This window comes from Gopherus evgoodei, chromosome 8 (genome assembly GCF_007399415.2).
Source record: "Gopherus evgoodei ecotype Sinaloan lineage chromosome 8, rGopEvg1_v1.p, whole genome shotgun sequence".
NCBI classification, from domain to species: Eukaryota; Metazoa; Chordata; order Testudines; family Testudinidae; genus Gopherus; species Gopherus evgoodei.
The window spans coordinates 45,184,506-45,200,853 of NC_044329.1; the positions used below are offsets into that span (position 1 = coordinate 45,184,506).

At 42.4% G+C, this 16,348-nt stretch overlaps 1 protein-coding gene across 1 annotated transcript in view; it reads right to left on the reverse strand.

Annotated features, from left to right (window-relative positions):
• The window catches only part of TEDC1 (tubulin epsilon and delta complex 1), a 186,968-nt gene that overhangs the window by 35,827 nt on the left and 134,793 nt on the right, over positions 1-16,348 (reverse strand). The window contains exon 7 of the mRNA XM_030573362.1: positions 8,003-8,215. Coding sequence (XP_030429222.1) covers positions 8,003-8,215 — 213 coding nt within the window. The remainder of the gene's footprint in view (positions 1-8,002; positions 8,216-16,348) is intronic.

Below are 16,348 nucleotides of genomic sequence, written 5' to 3' on the forward strand. Positions count from 1 at the left end.
AGAAGACTGTGGACCATAGAGTGTGTCCAGTTCCAAGCAATGTCCATGTGTATCCATAATAAGAAGCACGTTCCGAGACAGATTAAACGAGCTCTTCGGCTTGCGGGATATGCAGGGGCTCACTACATGAGCTGACCTTCAAGAGATACAGTCAGTGCTTACACTAATTTATTGCAAGTGGCTCTATTCCAGAAGGTCCTATTCTTTCTCCCTGCTATGTAATGAGACACCACTCAGAAAGCAAAATCATCAACCATAGCAGAGAGAGGCCCACCACCAACTCAACTACTCAAGCATCAGCAGGTTTCACTCACTGGACTTTTGGAAGCAGTTGAGGACCTCAGGGCTGCCACCTGCACCTTAGAGCCATGACTCATGACATTACATTCCATAAAGTATTATAAAGAAGAGGCAAAAGAAAAGAAAATATACATTGAGAGATAGACCTCGAGAGAGGAGAGACCCAGCAGATACTGTTCCTAATGAGCAAGCTGAAGAAACAGGAAAAATATAAAAGCACAACTACCAGTAGCCCTAGATGATACTTCAACAGAATGGGAATATGTACCACAATGTAGACAAAGAAAGTAGTGGGTTCCAGTGCTCCATACAGCATGGCTGAAAACTTACGGCATGGGCCTGGGGCAATAATCTCTAGTATACTCATAAGCCTCAATATTTAGATCCATGACTGGGCAAGCATGCAACCACAATGGGTTATATGGGGACGTGTATTCAACTTCATATGAGCAGATCTACTCGATGCAAGCTCATCCTCAAAGGAGACTCATTAGTAGCAGTACAGCATAATTATAACCATAACCCCAAGGGATTCTGGCTTGACTTGGACTGCTGAGGAACATGGAAGGCTCCCAAGTTGCAGCATCACACACCTCACAGAAAGTCAGCAGGCTGTAAGTGTCTATCTGAATAAAACTAATGAAATCATCATCCACAGCCAAGCATCCTTCAATATGCATTTCTGAATGTTTAACTCATCTTGAAACCAAATCCCCTCTCAAATTGGGGAGTAAATAATAAATGAAATGCTCAGAAAAGAAAAAACAAACAACAATTTCTCCTCTGGAAGAAGGACATCTCTGCTTTTACAGTTTATTTCTGAGCTGAGAGTCATTTTTAAAATGCAGTCATTTCATACAAGTTTTTGATCCTTTGCAAACCCTGAAAATGCCTCTAAAGAACAAAGTTTTTGCCTCATTCTAGATGGAACAGAATAAAGCCGAGAATTCATATCACATTTCTGGATACACAGGTATGTTTTCTCTCTCCCCTCCTCCAAGTTTCTGAACCCATTACTCCCTCACATACAGGTATCAGTAAAACTGTCACATCAGTCGAGGTGGCAGAAGTCTGCCAGTTGGTATTTATGCACAGAGAAATTCTTTCAGAGTTTGGATTGATTAAAATGTCATTCCAACCACATGTTCCAAGAAAGAGCTGCAGGATGACAAAAACATCTCACCCAAGAGATAGTTTTTAATTTTAAAAGGGGATTTAGGACAAATCATTTTAATTAAAAGACCTGCTGTGTGCAAACTAACTAAAAAGTCAACCATATCAGTATCTGAATTACTTTCTATGTCACAATTATAATCAGCCAACAAAGCTGGTTTTCTGATGAAAAGCAGACATCACATCATAGCAATGACATTACTATTCACTGAGAAATGCCTACAGTCAGCTGTTAGGATATAGATATTCAGGCCTGTCTGCAAAGAATGTAGGTTTATTCTTATCACTGAGCTAGTTATAGAGGTATAAAAGAAAGAATCAAGATCACTGTCTGTGTAATGGCCTTCTCTTACTGTGACAGGCTAAGGCCTTCAGCTAAGATGTAGTTAGGCAGCCATAAGCTGGGAAGTGTATGGTCACATTCTCACATTCCAAACTAGTCATACTGAAATAAGGTTCTATTGGGCTATTAGGAATACACTCCTGCCCTGATATTTCTATCACCTCCAGAGAAAGGGAAGAGCCTAGAAGATAGCATCCTGTCTGGCAAGAACTCACTTATCAATAGACACAGCTGGAAAACCCTTATGTCTTGTGACAAAGTTCCTCCTCTACCTTGGTGAGTCCTGCGCTTATTGGCGGATTTGTTCACCTCAGTGATCATCCCCTCTTGTGGAACCCACAGTCTGGGTCAGCTCCTCCTGTGTCTGATCAGGAGTTGGGAGGTTTGGGGGGAACCCAGGCCCGCCCTCTACTCTGGGTTCCAACCTAGGACCCTGTGGATCGCAGCTGTCTATAATGCCTCCTGTAACAGCTGCATGACGGCTACAACTCTCTGGGCTACTTCCCCATAGCCTCCTCCAAACACCTTCTTTATCCTCACCACAGGACCTTCCTCCTGGTGTCTGATAATGCTTGTCCTCCTCAATCCTCTGGCAGTACACTCTCTCACTCTCAGCTTCTTGCTCCCAGCTCCTCCCTGCCTGACTGGAGTGAGCTCCTTTTTAAACCCAGCTGCCCTGATAAGCCTGCCTTGATTGGCTGCAGGTGTTCTAATTAAAGTAGCTATCTCCACTGCCTTCTAGAAAGATCTTAATTGGCCCCAGGTGCCTTGATTAACCTGGAGCAACTGCCATTTGGTTACCAGGGTACTAGGGATTTGTTTAGCCTGGGGCTAACATACCTGTTTCTCAGTACTTTACTGTAGCCATCTGGCCTTGTCCCATCACAGTCTGTATAGATGTAGTTGTGAAATCCTCACCTCTGCATTGTTTTCTATGTTTATTTGCATGGTCTCTCTCTGGTTCTGTAATTGTTTCTGTCTGCAGTATAATTAATTTTGTTGGGTGTAAACCAATGAAGGTGGTGGAATATAATTGGTTAAATAACCACGTTACAGTATGTTAGGATTGGTTAGTTACATTTCAGTAAAATGATTGGTTAAGGTATAGCTAAGCGAAATTCAAGTTTTACTATATAGTCTGCAGTCAATCAGGAAGTGGGGGGGGGAATGGGAACAGGGACTGGGGATGGGTGAATTGGGATCATGTTTTGCTAAAGGGGAATGGGAAAAGGGACAGGAACAGGGACACAGGCAAGGCTCTGTGGTGTCACAGCTGGGAAGGGGAACACTAAGGAAGGAAACTGGAATCATGCTTGCTGGAAGTTCACCCCAATAAACATTGAATCGTTTGCGCCTTTGGACTTCGGGTATTGTTGCTCTCTGTTCATGTGAGAAGGACCAGGGAAGTAGGAGGGTGAAGGAATAAGCCCCCTAACATCAGCTGCCAATATTTTTTTGTTCTAGAAGGTCTTTTTCAGACGCTTATTCCTTTGCTAAGCTTTTTTTACTTTGGGGCTGAAGTTTGGGAAGTTTCTCCTCAGGTTTTTCTTTTTCTTTTGAAAGTTTCAGCAAAAATCTCTAGTCCTTTTCAAGAAGGAAGAGAGTGGCGAAACATACTTTGGCATTTATTAATAAAAAGCTTGGGAACTTAAAAAAAAAGACCTAAAGATTCAATGGGAGGTGACAAGAACTTGACGTTTACAAAGGAAATAAGCTATGAAAGTTAGAGATGTGCCTTTAGTGGTTGGATGAAAATCGATTTTCATGTGACTGAGGTACAGTGGTTCAAATAGCATACTTTGTGGATGCACACGTTTTTGTTATATGATCTAAGCAAGTGGGCACAAGGCTGTAACAAAGTTGTGACACCCACCCATGGGAGTCTTCTTATGAGATCCAAGATTATTTCTGGCCTCTTTAAGCCAGGACCGCCCCATATCCAAGACAGATCAGTATCCACTGACTCCACTGGCTACTGTACATCTTCTCTTTTATGACACATCTAATTCTTCATTCTGTAGTCTTTTTTTCACAAGAATCTCATTTCTTCTGGGGAAGAGGCAGAATATTGTTTGAGTAGGGGGCTAGAGAAGGCTCAGCATTCAGCATGCTTGCAGGAATAAGACAGACTGAGGGGAGACAGTATTTTGCATAAGGAGGATTATAAATATATATATATATATAGAGAGAGAGAGATACCTATCTCATAGAACTGGAAGGGACCCTGAAGGGTCATTGAGGCCAGCCCCCTGCCTTCACCAACAGGACCAACTACTGATTTTGCCCCAGACCCCCTAAGTGGCCCCCTCAAGGATTGAGCTCACAACCATGGGTTTAGCAGGCCAATGCTCAAACCACTGAGCTATCCCTACTCCCTTAACAGCTAGGAGGATTGCAATAAACTGATGGAGAATCATCTGATCTTCTGCTTCCCGAAAGGTGCTGTTATTTAGTATTACAGAATGGTTCTTTGTAAGATGTGGAAGGGGAGGCACTTCTGATAAAGCATCCTTTTAACAACACATTCCACTGCATTGCTGTCAAGGTTTCTTTCTCCACTTTGAACTTTAGAGTACAAAAAGTGGGGACCCGCATGAACACTTCTAAGCTTAATTACTAGCTTAGATCTGGTACACTGCCACCAGCAAGAATTTAGTGTCTGGCACACTTTCTGTTCCCCCAAAACCTTCTCTGAGGAACACAGATCCAAACCCCTTGGATCTTAAAACAAGGAGAAATTAGCCATCCCTCCTCCTTTCCCCCCAGACTTTCCCCTCCTTGAGTTGCCTTGAGAGGCTTCAAACAGATCCAAACTCCTTGGATCTTAAAACAAGGAGGAATTAACCGTCCCCTCTCCTTTCCCCCCCACCAATCCCTGGTGAGTTCAGACCCAATCCCTTGGATCTTAAAACAAGGAAAAATCAATCAGATTCTTAAAAAGAAAGCTTTTAATTAAAGAAAGAAAAGGTAAAAATTATCTCTGTAAAATCAGGATGGAAAATGCTTTACAGGGTACTTAGATTTATATAGCCCAGAGGAAACCCCCTCTAGCTTCAGGTTCATAGTACAGTAAGCAGAGGTAAAAATCCTTCCAGCAGAAAGAAACATTTACCAGTTGAGAAAACAAAAATAAGACTAATCCCCCTTGCCTGGCTATTACTTACAATTTTGAAACATGAAAGACTGATTCAGAAAGATTTGGAGAGCCTGGGTGTACGTCTGGTCCCTCTTAGTCCCAAGAGCAAACAACGAACAAAACAAAAAGCACAAACAAAGACTTCCCTCCACCAAGACTTGAAAGTATCTTGTCCCCCTATTGGTCCTCTGGTCAGGTGTCAGCCAGGTTTACTGAGCTTCTTAACCCTTTACAGGTAAAAGAGACATTAACCCTTAACCATCTGTTTATGACAACTGCCTTTGTTTCAATGGTTATACCTTCCATTATATTCACTGAATCTCAGAGATACTGCAATGTATGACCAGGACATCAATCAAGTACACAAATTCAGGACATTTATTTCAATATGCAATTAATGATTCCTTATTATTTTTCTTTTATAAAAGCAAGGAAATGAAACCCCAAAAGTTACATTAAAGCAACAGGAGAGCAGAGATTTTAAACAGAAAAAGTTATTAAGGCATTAATATGATTTAATATGAAGGCAGTATTTAACAGCATTTATGGCAATATACATAGAAGTTTACTTTGCTCTGGGAGCCATACACTGGAATTTTATTTTTTGAGTGTTCAAAATCTCAGCTCTCCTATTGCTTTAATGTAGGTTTTTCCATTCAACAGAAGATTGCTATTGGTTGGCCAATGCAATCACAGCTTTAGAAACTGTGGGTCAGCCCGCATAAAGCAGCCAAACAAAGGGAAAGAGCTAGGTCTACCCCATGCAAAACTACAACCATCTCCCCTGCTTCTTGATCCCACATGATGCTCCCTCCACAGCTGCTCCTTCCTGTGGCAACCTCTCCTCTCACACCCATCATCCCAAATGATCCATGTACCTGTTATCCATATATCAGCCACTTCTACCCCACTCTCTTGAGCAACACTCCATTAGCCTCTATTCTTCCCATGCCCTATTGTCTTTCACCCTGAAGTTCTTCCAAAAAATTTCTTCTTGGATTTTGATTGCTGTTTCTTCCTCTCATGACAGTCATCCTTCAGGACTTCAGCTTCCTGTCTGACACCTCAACATCCTGTCTTCCTCACTCTCACTTCAACATTTGACCTTCAACCCTAGATCAACCCCACTTGTCAAAAGGGCCACTTATCCATCCTTGTCTTCATTACACCTACTCCCCTAACCATTTCTGAATATCCAAGTTCCCCTTCTACAACCATCACCAGATCCTTAACACACACATCCCGTGATTCACCTACCTCCACCTGGCCTTGTCATGAGCTCCAATCCATCAACTTCTAGGACTTCTCTTCCACACTCCCACCCATCCCCAGTTCTCTCATCCCTCTCCTCAGCAATCAGATGTCCAATCCTTCCACTACATCTGATTCCTTTGCCTGTCCCACCACCAAGTCCATCTCATTAACTCCACAACCCTGCCTTACTCCTAATGTCCTTCTGCTCCTGTGCCACTGAATGCCCCTGGAGAAAGTCCCCTGGCCACAAAAACTTCTTCCACTTCAACTGTGTTCTCTTCTCCTTCAGTTCTATTGTCTTCCTCAGCAAGCAACACTATTCCTCTCTCACTGACTACCACTCAATTCCGTTACCTCTTTGCTACCTTCCACTCCCTTCTGAAACCCACCTCCATCTCAACTTCCTCAGCCATCTCCAGGAGACTCCCTCTCAGTGAAAACTGACAAGACCTGCTGTGATAAATTAAGTCAGAGTAGCTCCATTTTATGGACACCCAGCCAGCCAGATAGCTATAAAATTCCTCTTAGTAGCTGTTCTCTATTTGCTTTACCTGTAAAGAGTTAACAAGCCCACAGGTAAAAGAAAAGGAAGTGGGCACCTGACCAAAAGAGCCAATAGGAAGGTAGAACGTTTTAAAATTGGGAAAGAAACTTTCCCTTTGTCTGTTGTTCTCTCTGGGCTGCAGGGACATGGAGCAACAATGCTATAAGCAGGAATGCTGTGTAAGGTTTGAACCAGGTATGAAAAATTATCTTCTAGACCTAGAAGGAATCATTGGAAGGCAGTGAATGTATAGAAGACGTGATTGGGTTTATTTCTGTTTATTTTTTAAGGCTTGTGGACTCCTCTGTGCTAACCCCAGATGCTTTTGTTTGCTTGTAACCTTTAAGCTAACCCCCAAGAAAGCTATTTTGGGTGCTTAATTTTTGGAATTACTCCTTTAAAATCTAGCAAAAGCCTAAGTTCCAGATGTAGTTTCTTCCTTTTAGTTTTTAATAAAATTTACTTTTAAGAAAAGGATTGGATTTGTGGTGTTTTAAGAGGTTTGTGCATATGCTGTTTGATTAGCTGCTGGCAACAGCTAATTTCCTTTGTTTTCTTTTTCAGCTCTTCCCCGGTGGGTGGGAGGGAGCTTGAGGGTGCCCCACAGGGAGGAATTCCCGAGTGCTCCTTCCTGAGTCCAAGGGGTTTTTGTGCATTTGGATGGTGGCAGCGTTTACCAAGCCAAGGTCAGAGAAAAGCTGTAACCATGGGAGTTTAAGAAGGCCTCCACCTTAAGCACTCAAAGTGACAGAGTGGGGATTCAGCCCTGACACCTGCCATGACCTTCCCGCACTTTTCTCTTTGATTAACCTCTCCTCCTTTGCCACCATCACAAACACTACGGTTTCCCATCTGCTGTCCTCTTCTTCCCCTCCATTTGGCCCAGTGATCTCATCCTCTTCTGCCTCCCTCTCCTCCATAGTCACTATCCTCTTACTACTCCCCTCACAATGCAAGCACATCTGTCTGGTTTCAGAATGTATCGTCACTGGTGTAGGGATCACCACATCTGCCCGGTTTCTGAACATAACCTCATGCGGTGGAACTGTACCTTATTTTTTGTTTGAAAAGCACCTAACACCCCTGTGGGCATTATCTGAAACAAGTAATAAATAATCATAGTAAGAGTCATAGGAGTTTTGTGGTGAGAATCAGCGCATGGTTCATACACAGTAGCAGTCATCTTGTCCATGACAATAAAATGGAACAATGAGGTATTTTCCTTACATCAAGAAATAAATACAATCCTTACCTTTTCATACCATGCTGACTTCTTGCAAGTTACTAGCTCATGCAGTCCATCACGTAGAGTCACTAGATCTTTGGTCAATTTGTCAATTTCTCCAATAATATTTTTAGCACTGTGGCAACACAAGTTAGCATTTGGCGAAGTGTTTTTCTCTTTACAAACATCTTCTGACTTGAATGTATTTGCATCTTCGTCAAGGATATCTAATACAGTTTCCTAAAGGAAAAAATATGTGGTGAAAGTTCATTAATTTTATAGTACCAACCGGAAATAATTTGCTTGCCATGTGTTTCCCAAATATTTAATTTTAAGAACTTACTGTGAATTGACTGTGGTGATCTCAGACACGGTTACTCCACATATTTAAAAAAACAGTACTGTTATGGAACAGAATCTGCTCAGCTTGCTAATAAATATATGTTTTAATGTATTTCTAAATTAGCAAACACCCAAGAGAGAGAAAACTGCCTACTGTAAGCTATACTGCACTGCTGTTACTGAAACAAAACACAATCCATGGAATGTAAGATGGTCACAGCTCAATGCTCCAGAAGCTCTGAACATGACCTCCAGAGATCTGAGATAACCTCTATGTTCAAATGTCAGGACTAGAGGGAGATTTTTTTTTAATATTTAAGGATTATTAATATAATTACTGCACTCAAAGTGAGTAGTGATCATTTCAAACTCTGGCCTAAAACAGTTAACCTGTTTTGTCTTAATCTTACCCATGCAAGCATCAGTCTTGAATTCAGTGCACATTGGTTATCTTAGGCTGTCTACACCACCAGGAGTGTAATAACATAGCTACAATGTCACAGTTATATCACCATAACTCCATAGTGTAGACACAGCCTACAGCAATGGAAGGGGTTTGTCTGCTGCTGTATGAACCACAATTCCCAAAGCACTGGTAGTTAGGTCAATAGAAGCATTCTTCTGTCAACCTAGCTGAATCTACACTGGGAGTTAGATTGACACAGCTACAGCACTTGGGGGTGGGGTGGTTTTTCACACCCCGGAGTGCTGTAGCTATTTAAACATAGACCAGGCCCGAGGATTTGTCCTGCAGCTCATCAGTAGTAGTAGTAGCAGCAGCAGCAGCAGCAGCAGAATAGCACCTTCTACATTAAGTAACAGGCAAGAGTGAAGTGCTATAGCCCACCAGACCAAGAGTATGAGGTAGACGAGGATTTCTTCGGACAATTAACTGAAGTTTCCAGATCACAGGCCCTCATTCTCATGGGGGACTTCAATCACTCTGACATCTGCTGGGAGAGCAATACAGCAATGCACAGACAATCCAGGAAGTTATTCAGGAGGGTCAGGGACAACTTCCTGGTGCAAGTGCTGGAGGAACTAACTAGGGGCCATGCTCCTCTTGACCTACTGCTCACAAACAGGGAAGAATTAGTAGGGGAAGTGAAGTGGGCAGGAACCTGGGTAGCAGTGACCATGAGATGGTCGAGTTCAGGATCCTGACAAAAGGAAGAAAGGAGAATACAGACCCTGGACTTCAGAAAAACAGATTTCAACTTCCTCATTGAACTGATGGGCAGGATCCCTTGGGAGGCTAATATGAGGGGGAAAGGAGTCCAGAGGGCTTGCTGTATTTTAAAGAAGCCTTATTGAGGGTGCAGGAACCAACTACCTCTATGTGCAGAAAGAATAGCAAACATGGCAGGCGACCAGCTTGGCTTTACAGAGAAATCTTCGGTGAGCTTAAACAAAAAAAAAAGGAAGCTTACAAGAAGTGAAAACTTGGACAGATGACTAGGGAGAAGTATAAAAATATTGTTTGAGCATGCAGGGATACAAGTACTGTAGTGTATCGGGGGTAGCCGTGTTAGTCTGTATCCACAAAAACAGAGTCCGATGGCACCTTAAAGACTAATAGATTTATTTGGGCATAAGCTTCCATGGGTAAAAAACCCACTTCTTCAGATGCATGGAGTGAAAATTACAGATGCAGGCATTATTATTCTCACACATGAAGAGAAGGGAGTTACCTCACAAGTGGAGAACCAGTGCTGAACTGGGGGGAGATGGTTGGGAGATGTCCAGGTAATCTCCACGCCAGAATTCAACATTGAGAGGGAAGAAAAAGTAAGAGAGGATACAGCCGTGGGCAGGAGACTGGACATAAAGAGGAAGGGTAGTACAGATACCAGTCTAATAGGTGATACTGGTGGTAGAATGTCTGTGCCTAATCGGGTAAAGAATGTCAGTGAAGTCAAACGGCAAAAATTAAGATGTCTGCACACTAATGAGAAGAGCCTAGGTAACAAAATAGAGGAACTAGAGCTACTGGTGCAGGAAGTGAAACCGGATATTATAGGGATAACAGAAACATGGTGGAATAGTAGTCATGATTGGAGTACAGGTATTGAAGGCTATGTGCTGTTTAGGAAAGACAGAAATAAAGGCAAAGGTGGTGGAGTAGCATTGTATGTCAATGATGAGGTTAACTGTAAAGAAATAAGAAGGGATGGAATGGATAAGACAGAGTGTCTGGGCAAAAATCACATTGAGGAAGAAAGCTACTAGAGCCTCCCCTGAGATAGTGCTTGGGGTGTGCTACAGACCGCTGGGATCTGATTTGGATATGGATAGAGACCCTTTTTAATGTTTCTAATGAAGTAAACACTAATGGGAATTGTGTGATCCTGGGAGAATTTAACTTCCCAGATATAGACTGGAGGACAAGTGCTAGTAATAATAATAGGGCTCAGATTTTTCTGGATGTGATAGCTGATGGATTTCTTCACCAACTAGTTGCTAAACCAACAAGAGGGGATGCCATTTTAGATTTGGTTTTAGTGAGTAGTGAGGGCCTCATAGAAGAAATGGTTGTAGGGGACAAACTTGGTTGGAGTGATCATGAGCTAATTCAGCTCAAACTAGATGGAAGAATAAACAAAAATAGATCTGGGACTAAGGGTTTTGATTTCAAAAGGGCTAACTTTAAAGAATTAAGGAAATTAGTTAGGGAAGTGGATTGGACTGAAGAACTCGTGGATCTAAAGGTGGAGGAGGCCTGGAATTACTTCAAGTCAAAGCTGCAGAAGCTTTCAGAAGCCTGCATCCCAAGAAAGGGGGAAAAAAATCATAGACAGGAGTTGTAGACCAAGATGGATGAGCAAGCATCTCAGAGAAGTGATTAAGAAAAAGCAGAAAGCCTACAAGGAGTGGAAGATGGGCAGGATTAGCAAGGAAAGCTACCTTATTGAGGTCAGAACATGTAGGGATGAAGTGAGAAAGGCTAAAAGCCATGTAGAGTTGGACCTTGCAAAGGGAATTAAGACCAATAGGAAATGGTTCTATAGCTATATAAATAAGAAGAAAACAAAGAAAGAAGAAGTGGGACTGCTAAACACTGAGGATGGAATGGAGGTTAAGGATAATCTAGGCACGGCCCAATAGCTAAATAAATACTTTGCCTCAGTCTTTAATAAGGCTAATGAGGAGCTTAGGGATAATGGTAGAATGACAAATGGGAATGAGGATATGGAGGTAGCTATTACCACATCCGAGGTAGAAGCCAAACTCGAACAGCTTAATGGGACAAAATCAGAGGGCCCAGATAATCTTCATCCAAGAATATTAAAGGAACTGGCAGATGAAATTGCAAGCTCATTAGCAAGAATTTTTAATGAATCAGTAAACTCGGGTTCTACCGTACGACTGGAGAATTGCTAACATAGTTCCTATTTTTAAGAAAGGGGAAAAAAGTAATTCAACTAACTATAGGCCTGTTAGTTTGACATCTGCAGTATGTAAGGTCTTGGAAAAAAAATTGAAAGAGGAAGTAGTTAAGGACATTGAGGTCAATGGTAATTGGGACAAAATACAACATGGTTCTACAAAAGGTAGATCGTGCCAAACCAACCTGATCTCCTTCTTTGAGAAGGTAACAGATTTTCTAGACAAAGGAAAAGCAGTGGATCTAATTTACCTGGATTTCAGTAAGGCATTTGACACGGTTCCACATGAGGAATTATTAGTTAAATTGGAAAAGATGGAGATCAATATGAAAATTCAAAGGTTAACTGGTTAAAGGGGAGACTATAACAGGTTGTACTGAAAGGTGAACAGTCAGGCTGGAAGGAGATTACTAGTGGAGTTCCTCAGGGATCAGTTTTGAGGCCAATCTTATTTAACCTTTTTATTACTGACCTTGGCACATAAAGCGGGAATGTGCTAATAAAGATTGCAGATGACACAAAGCTGGGAGGTGTTGCTAACACAGAGAAGGACTGGGATATCATACAGGAAGATCTGGGTGACCTTGTAAACTGGAGTAATAGTAATACAATGAAATTCAATAGTGAAAAGTGCAAGGTCATGCATTTAGGAATTAATAATAAGAATTTTAGTTATAAATTGGGGACACATCAGTTGGAAGTAACAGAGGAGGAGAAGAACCTCGGAGTATTGGTTGATCACAGGATGACTACGAGCCGCCAATGTGATATGGCCATTAAAAAAGCTAATGCGATTTTAGGATGCATCAGGTGAGGTATTTCCAGCAAAGATAAGGAGGTGTTAGTACCGTTTTACAAGGCACTGGTGAGACCTCATCTGGAATACTGTGTGCAGTTCTGGTCTCCCATGTTTAAGAAGGATGAATTCAAACTGGAACAGGTACAGAGAAGGGCTGCCAGGATTATCCGAGGAATGGAAAACCCGTCTTATGACGGGAGACTCAAAGAGCTTGGCTTGTTTAGCCTAACCAAAAGAAGGCTGAGGGGGGATAAGATGGCTCTTTATAAATATATCAGAGGGATTAATATTAGGGAGAGAGAGGAATTATTTAAGCTTTGTACCAATGTGGACACAAGAACAAATGGATATAAACTGGACACTAGGAAATTTAGACTTGAAATTAGACGAAAGTTTCTAACCATCAGAGGAGTGAAGTTCTGGAACAACTTTCCAAGGGGATTAGTGGGGGCAAAAGACATATCTGGCTTTAAGACTAAGTTTGATAAGTTTATGGAGGGGATGGTATGATGGGATAGCCTAATTTTGGCAATTAATCAAAGATCAGTTGGCAAATTATCAGCAGGTAAGTATGCCCAGTGGTCTGGGATGGGATGTTAGATGGGATGGGATCTGAGTTACTACAGAGAATTCTTTCCTGGGTGCTGGCTGATGAGTCTTGCCCACATGCTCAGAGTTTAACTGATCGCCATATTTGGGGCCGGGAAGGAATTTTCCTGCAGGGAAGATTGGCAGAGGCCCTGGAGGTTTTTTGCCTTCCTCTGCAGCACGGGGCACGGGTCACTTGCTGGAGGATTCTCTGCAGCTTGAGGTCTTCAAACCACAATCTGAGGACTTTAATAACTCAGACATAGGTTAGGGGTTTGTTACAGAAGTGGATGGGTGAGATTGTATGGCCTGCATTGTGCAGGAGGTCAGACTAGATGATCATAGTGGTCCCTTCTGACCTTAAAGTCTATGAGTCTATGACAGGGCCAATACAATTAGGGTGGATGTAGTCCCAGTAATCAATAAGGAGGGTCAATTTCAGGAGAGTCAAAGTTGCTTTTGTAGTGAGCCAGCCATTCCCAGTCCCTATTCAGGCTGACTCACTACAAAAGCAACTTTGCCTCTCCTGGAATTGACACTTCTTTATCAATTATTGGGAGTGAACTGCATCCACCCTGATTGTACCTTGAATGCTATACCTTGAACGCCAGCTACAGAAGTGCCAGGCAAATGTCTGTTCTCACTTTCAGGTGACACTGTAAATAAGAAGCAGGCAGCAGTATATCCCATCAATGTAAACAACCTTGTTTGTCTTAGTGATTGGCAGAATAAGACATAGGACTGAATGGACTTGTAGGTGATAAAGTTTTACACTGTTTTGTTTTGAGTGAAGTTATGTAACCAAAAAAAATTTGCATTTGTCAGTTACACTTTCATGATTAAGAGATTGCACTTCAGCACTTGTATGAGGTGAACTGAAAAATAGTATTTCTTTTGTTTATCATTTTTACTGTGCATATATTTGTAATGAAAAATAATAATAAAGTGAGCACTGTGCACTTTGTATTTTGTAATTGAAATCAATATTGAAAATGTAGAAAAACATCCAAACATACGGAACAAATTTCAATTGGTATTCTATTGTTATAAGTGTGATTAATTGTGATTATTTTAATCACAATTGTTTTGAGTTAATCGAGTGAGTTAACTGTGATTAATTGTCAGCCCTAGTTTGTTGTAAAGAAATTGTTGATAGCGCAAAACTGAAGCAATCTATCATTTTACTCATTTCTTAATTCTATTCCTTTTCCCTTGATATTCTCCCCATCAGTGTTATCACTCCCAAACTTGGCATTAAAGTCCCCCATTATGAAGAAACAACCTCTAGATGGGGTTCATGAAATGTCTGCTTGAAGGTCAGTGTAAAACTCATTTATGGCACTGTCTTCTGCATATGTTGCAGGTGTTTTATAGTCACAGGATCATCTTTCCCCAGTAGTTTAATGCTCCTTATGTGTGAAAACATGAACCTACAGCTCTTCAAAAAGTTGTAAGTTTTTTTCTGATAATATAAAGCAACTCTGACCAAAAGCACCCCTGTATTCACACCCTTCACACTACTGTAATAATCTTTGTACAACATATGTCTTGTGAGGTATCATTTAAAAACTAATAACTCACTGGTCAATAACAGCATGGTGAAATGTATGTAGCAACATTACATGTAAAATTATGAAATCCCCCTATATGATGTAATTAGCACATGTTCAAATACACACAAGCCTGACTCAGCAAAAGTTGTTAAACAGGTCTATCCAGGCCAGATTTCCAATTAGTCACAGTAGACTCATGCTTAGAGACGCTGGTGTTTTAGGGGTGCCTAAAAATTCAAAAAAAGAACAGAAGTACTTGTGGCACCTTAGAGACTAACAAATTTATTTCAACATAAGCTTTCATGGACTACAGCTCACTTCTTCAGATGCATAGAATGCATACTTTCATCTTTTCATGTTCTCCGTATGTATAAATATCTCCTGTCTGTGTGTTCCATTCTATGCATCTGAAGAAGTGAGCTGTAGCCCACAAAAGCTTATGATGAAATAAATTTGTTAGTCTCTAAGGTGCCAAGAGTACTCCTGTTCTTTTTGTGGATACAAACTAACATGGCTGCTACTCTGAAACCTGTAAAAATTCAAAGTTTGCTGCTCCTGGGTCCGGCAGGGGGCAGGGCCAGCTGAGGGGGACGGCCCCATGCAGCCAGGCTCAAGTGTTACTGGAAGCAGGGAAGGCGAAGCAGTCTCCTGTGGCAGGGGAAGAACTCAGAGCAGTCCAACGCAGGGGGCCCTGCTGGGCAAGTGGGTCCTGAGGGAGCCCAGCCTGGGCAGGCTCTGCTCCTGCTCCAGCCTGGCTGATCGTGTCGCTCTCCCAAAGAGTCATGGCGATCCCTGACCGGCCCCCGACCATGCTGCCAGTTCAGCCCAGCGGACACAGTCATCTCCCAATGGGGCAGGTGAGTCTGGATAGGGGGCAGAAGGGTGCGGAAGAGTGGGTCTTTAGGGAAGGTTGTGGGTGGGCTCTGGTCAGTGGGGGAGGTCTGTGTGTGTTGGGGTACTGCGCAGAGCGAGATCTAGACAGAGCACTGGGCAGTTGTGTTGCTGGGGCTGTGTGGTGGGGTGTCTAAAAGTTAGAAGTGGCAGGGTAACCCCACTGCCTACGGTGGCTCGGCGCTCCTGGCTGCCATGAGACAGCAGGAGCAGGACCCCCAGAGCTCTGAGTCCCTATGGGCTCAGGGGTGGAGGACAATGTGGAGCTGGGGTCCCCGTAGCTGCCCAGCCACCCAGGGATGTTTAGGGGTTCGCAAGGTGTAAAGCCGGCCCTGGATCTATCATAAACCAAGGCATGTCTGTTTATCTCAATTTACATATATGCAGTAAACATGGCCCTCAAGGCAGCGGGGAGAGGAGTTGGCAGGAGACCAGACAAATTTGCATTTAAGCAAATACAGGTGAAAAGAAAGAACATGGAGCCTTCTTCACCTCTAGACTCCATGTCACCATTTTTACTGTTTGAATAAACTTTGTTTTGAGGGGTAGCCCTCAGAAAAATCCATTTCAAAGGTTCACTGAACTATAAAAGAAAGGAGCAGAAAACATAAAGAGCTCTCTCTCTCTCTCTCTCGTGCACCCTAGAAGATGAAGGAACCAGCCCTTTGACTTTCGGGGGAGAGGAATCCTGACCTCAGAACAGGTCGGCCCTTTTGCTGGGAACCTGAGGTAAGGATTTTTACCTTGAACCAATTCTAGCTTCTTAAGTTTTAGCTACTAGAAGTCGTCTTATCTTTATTTTTCTTGTAACCAT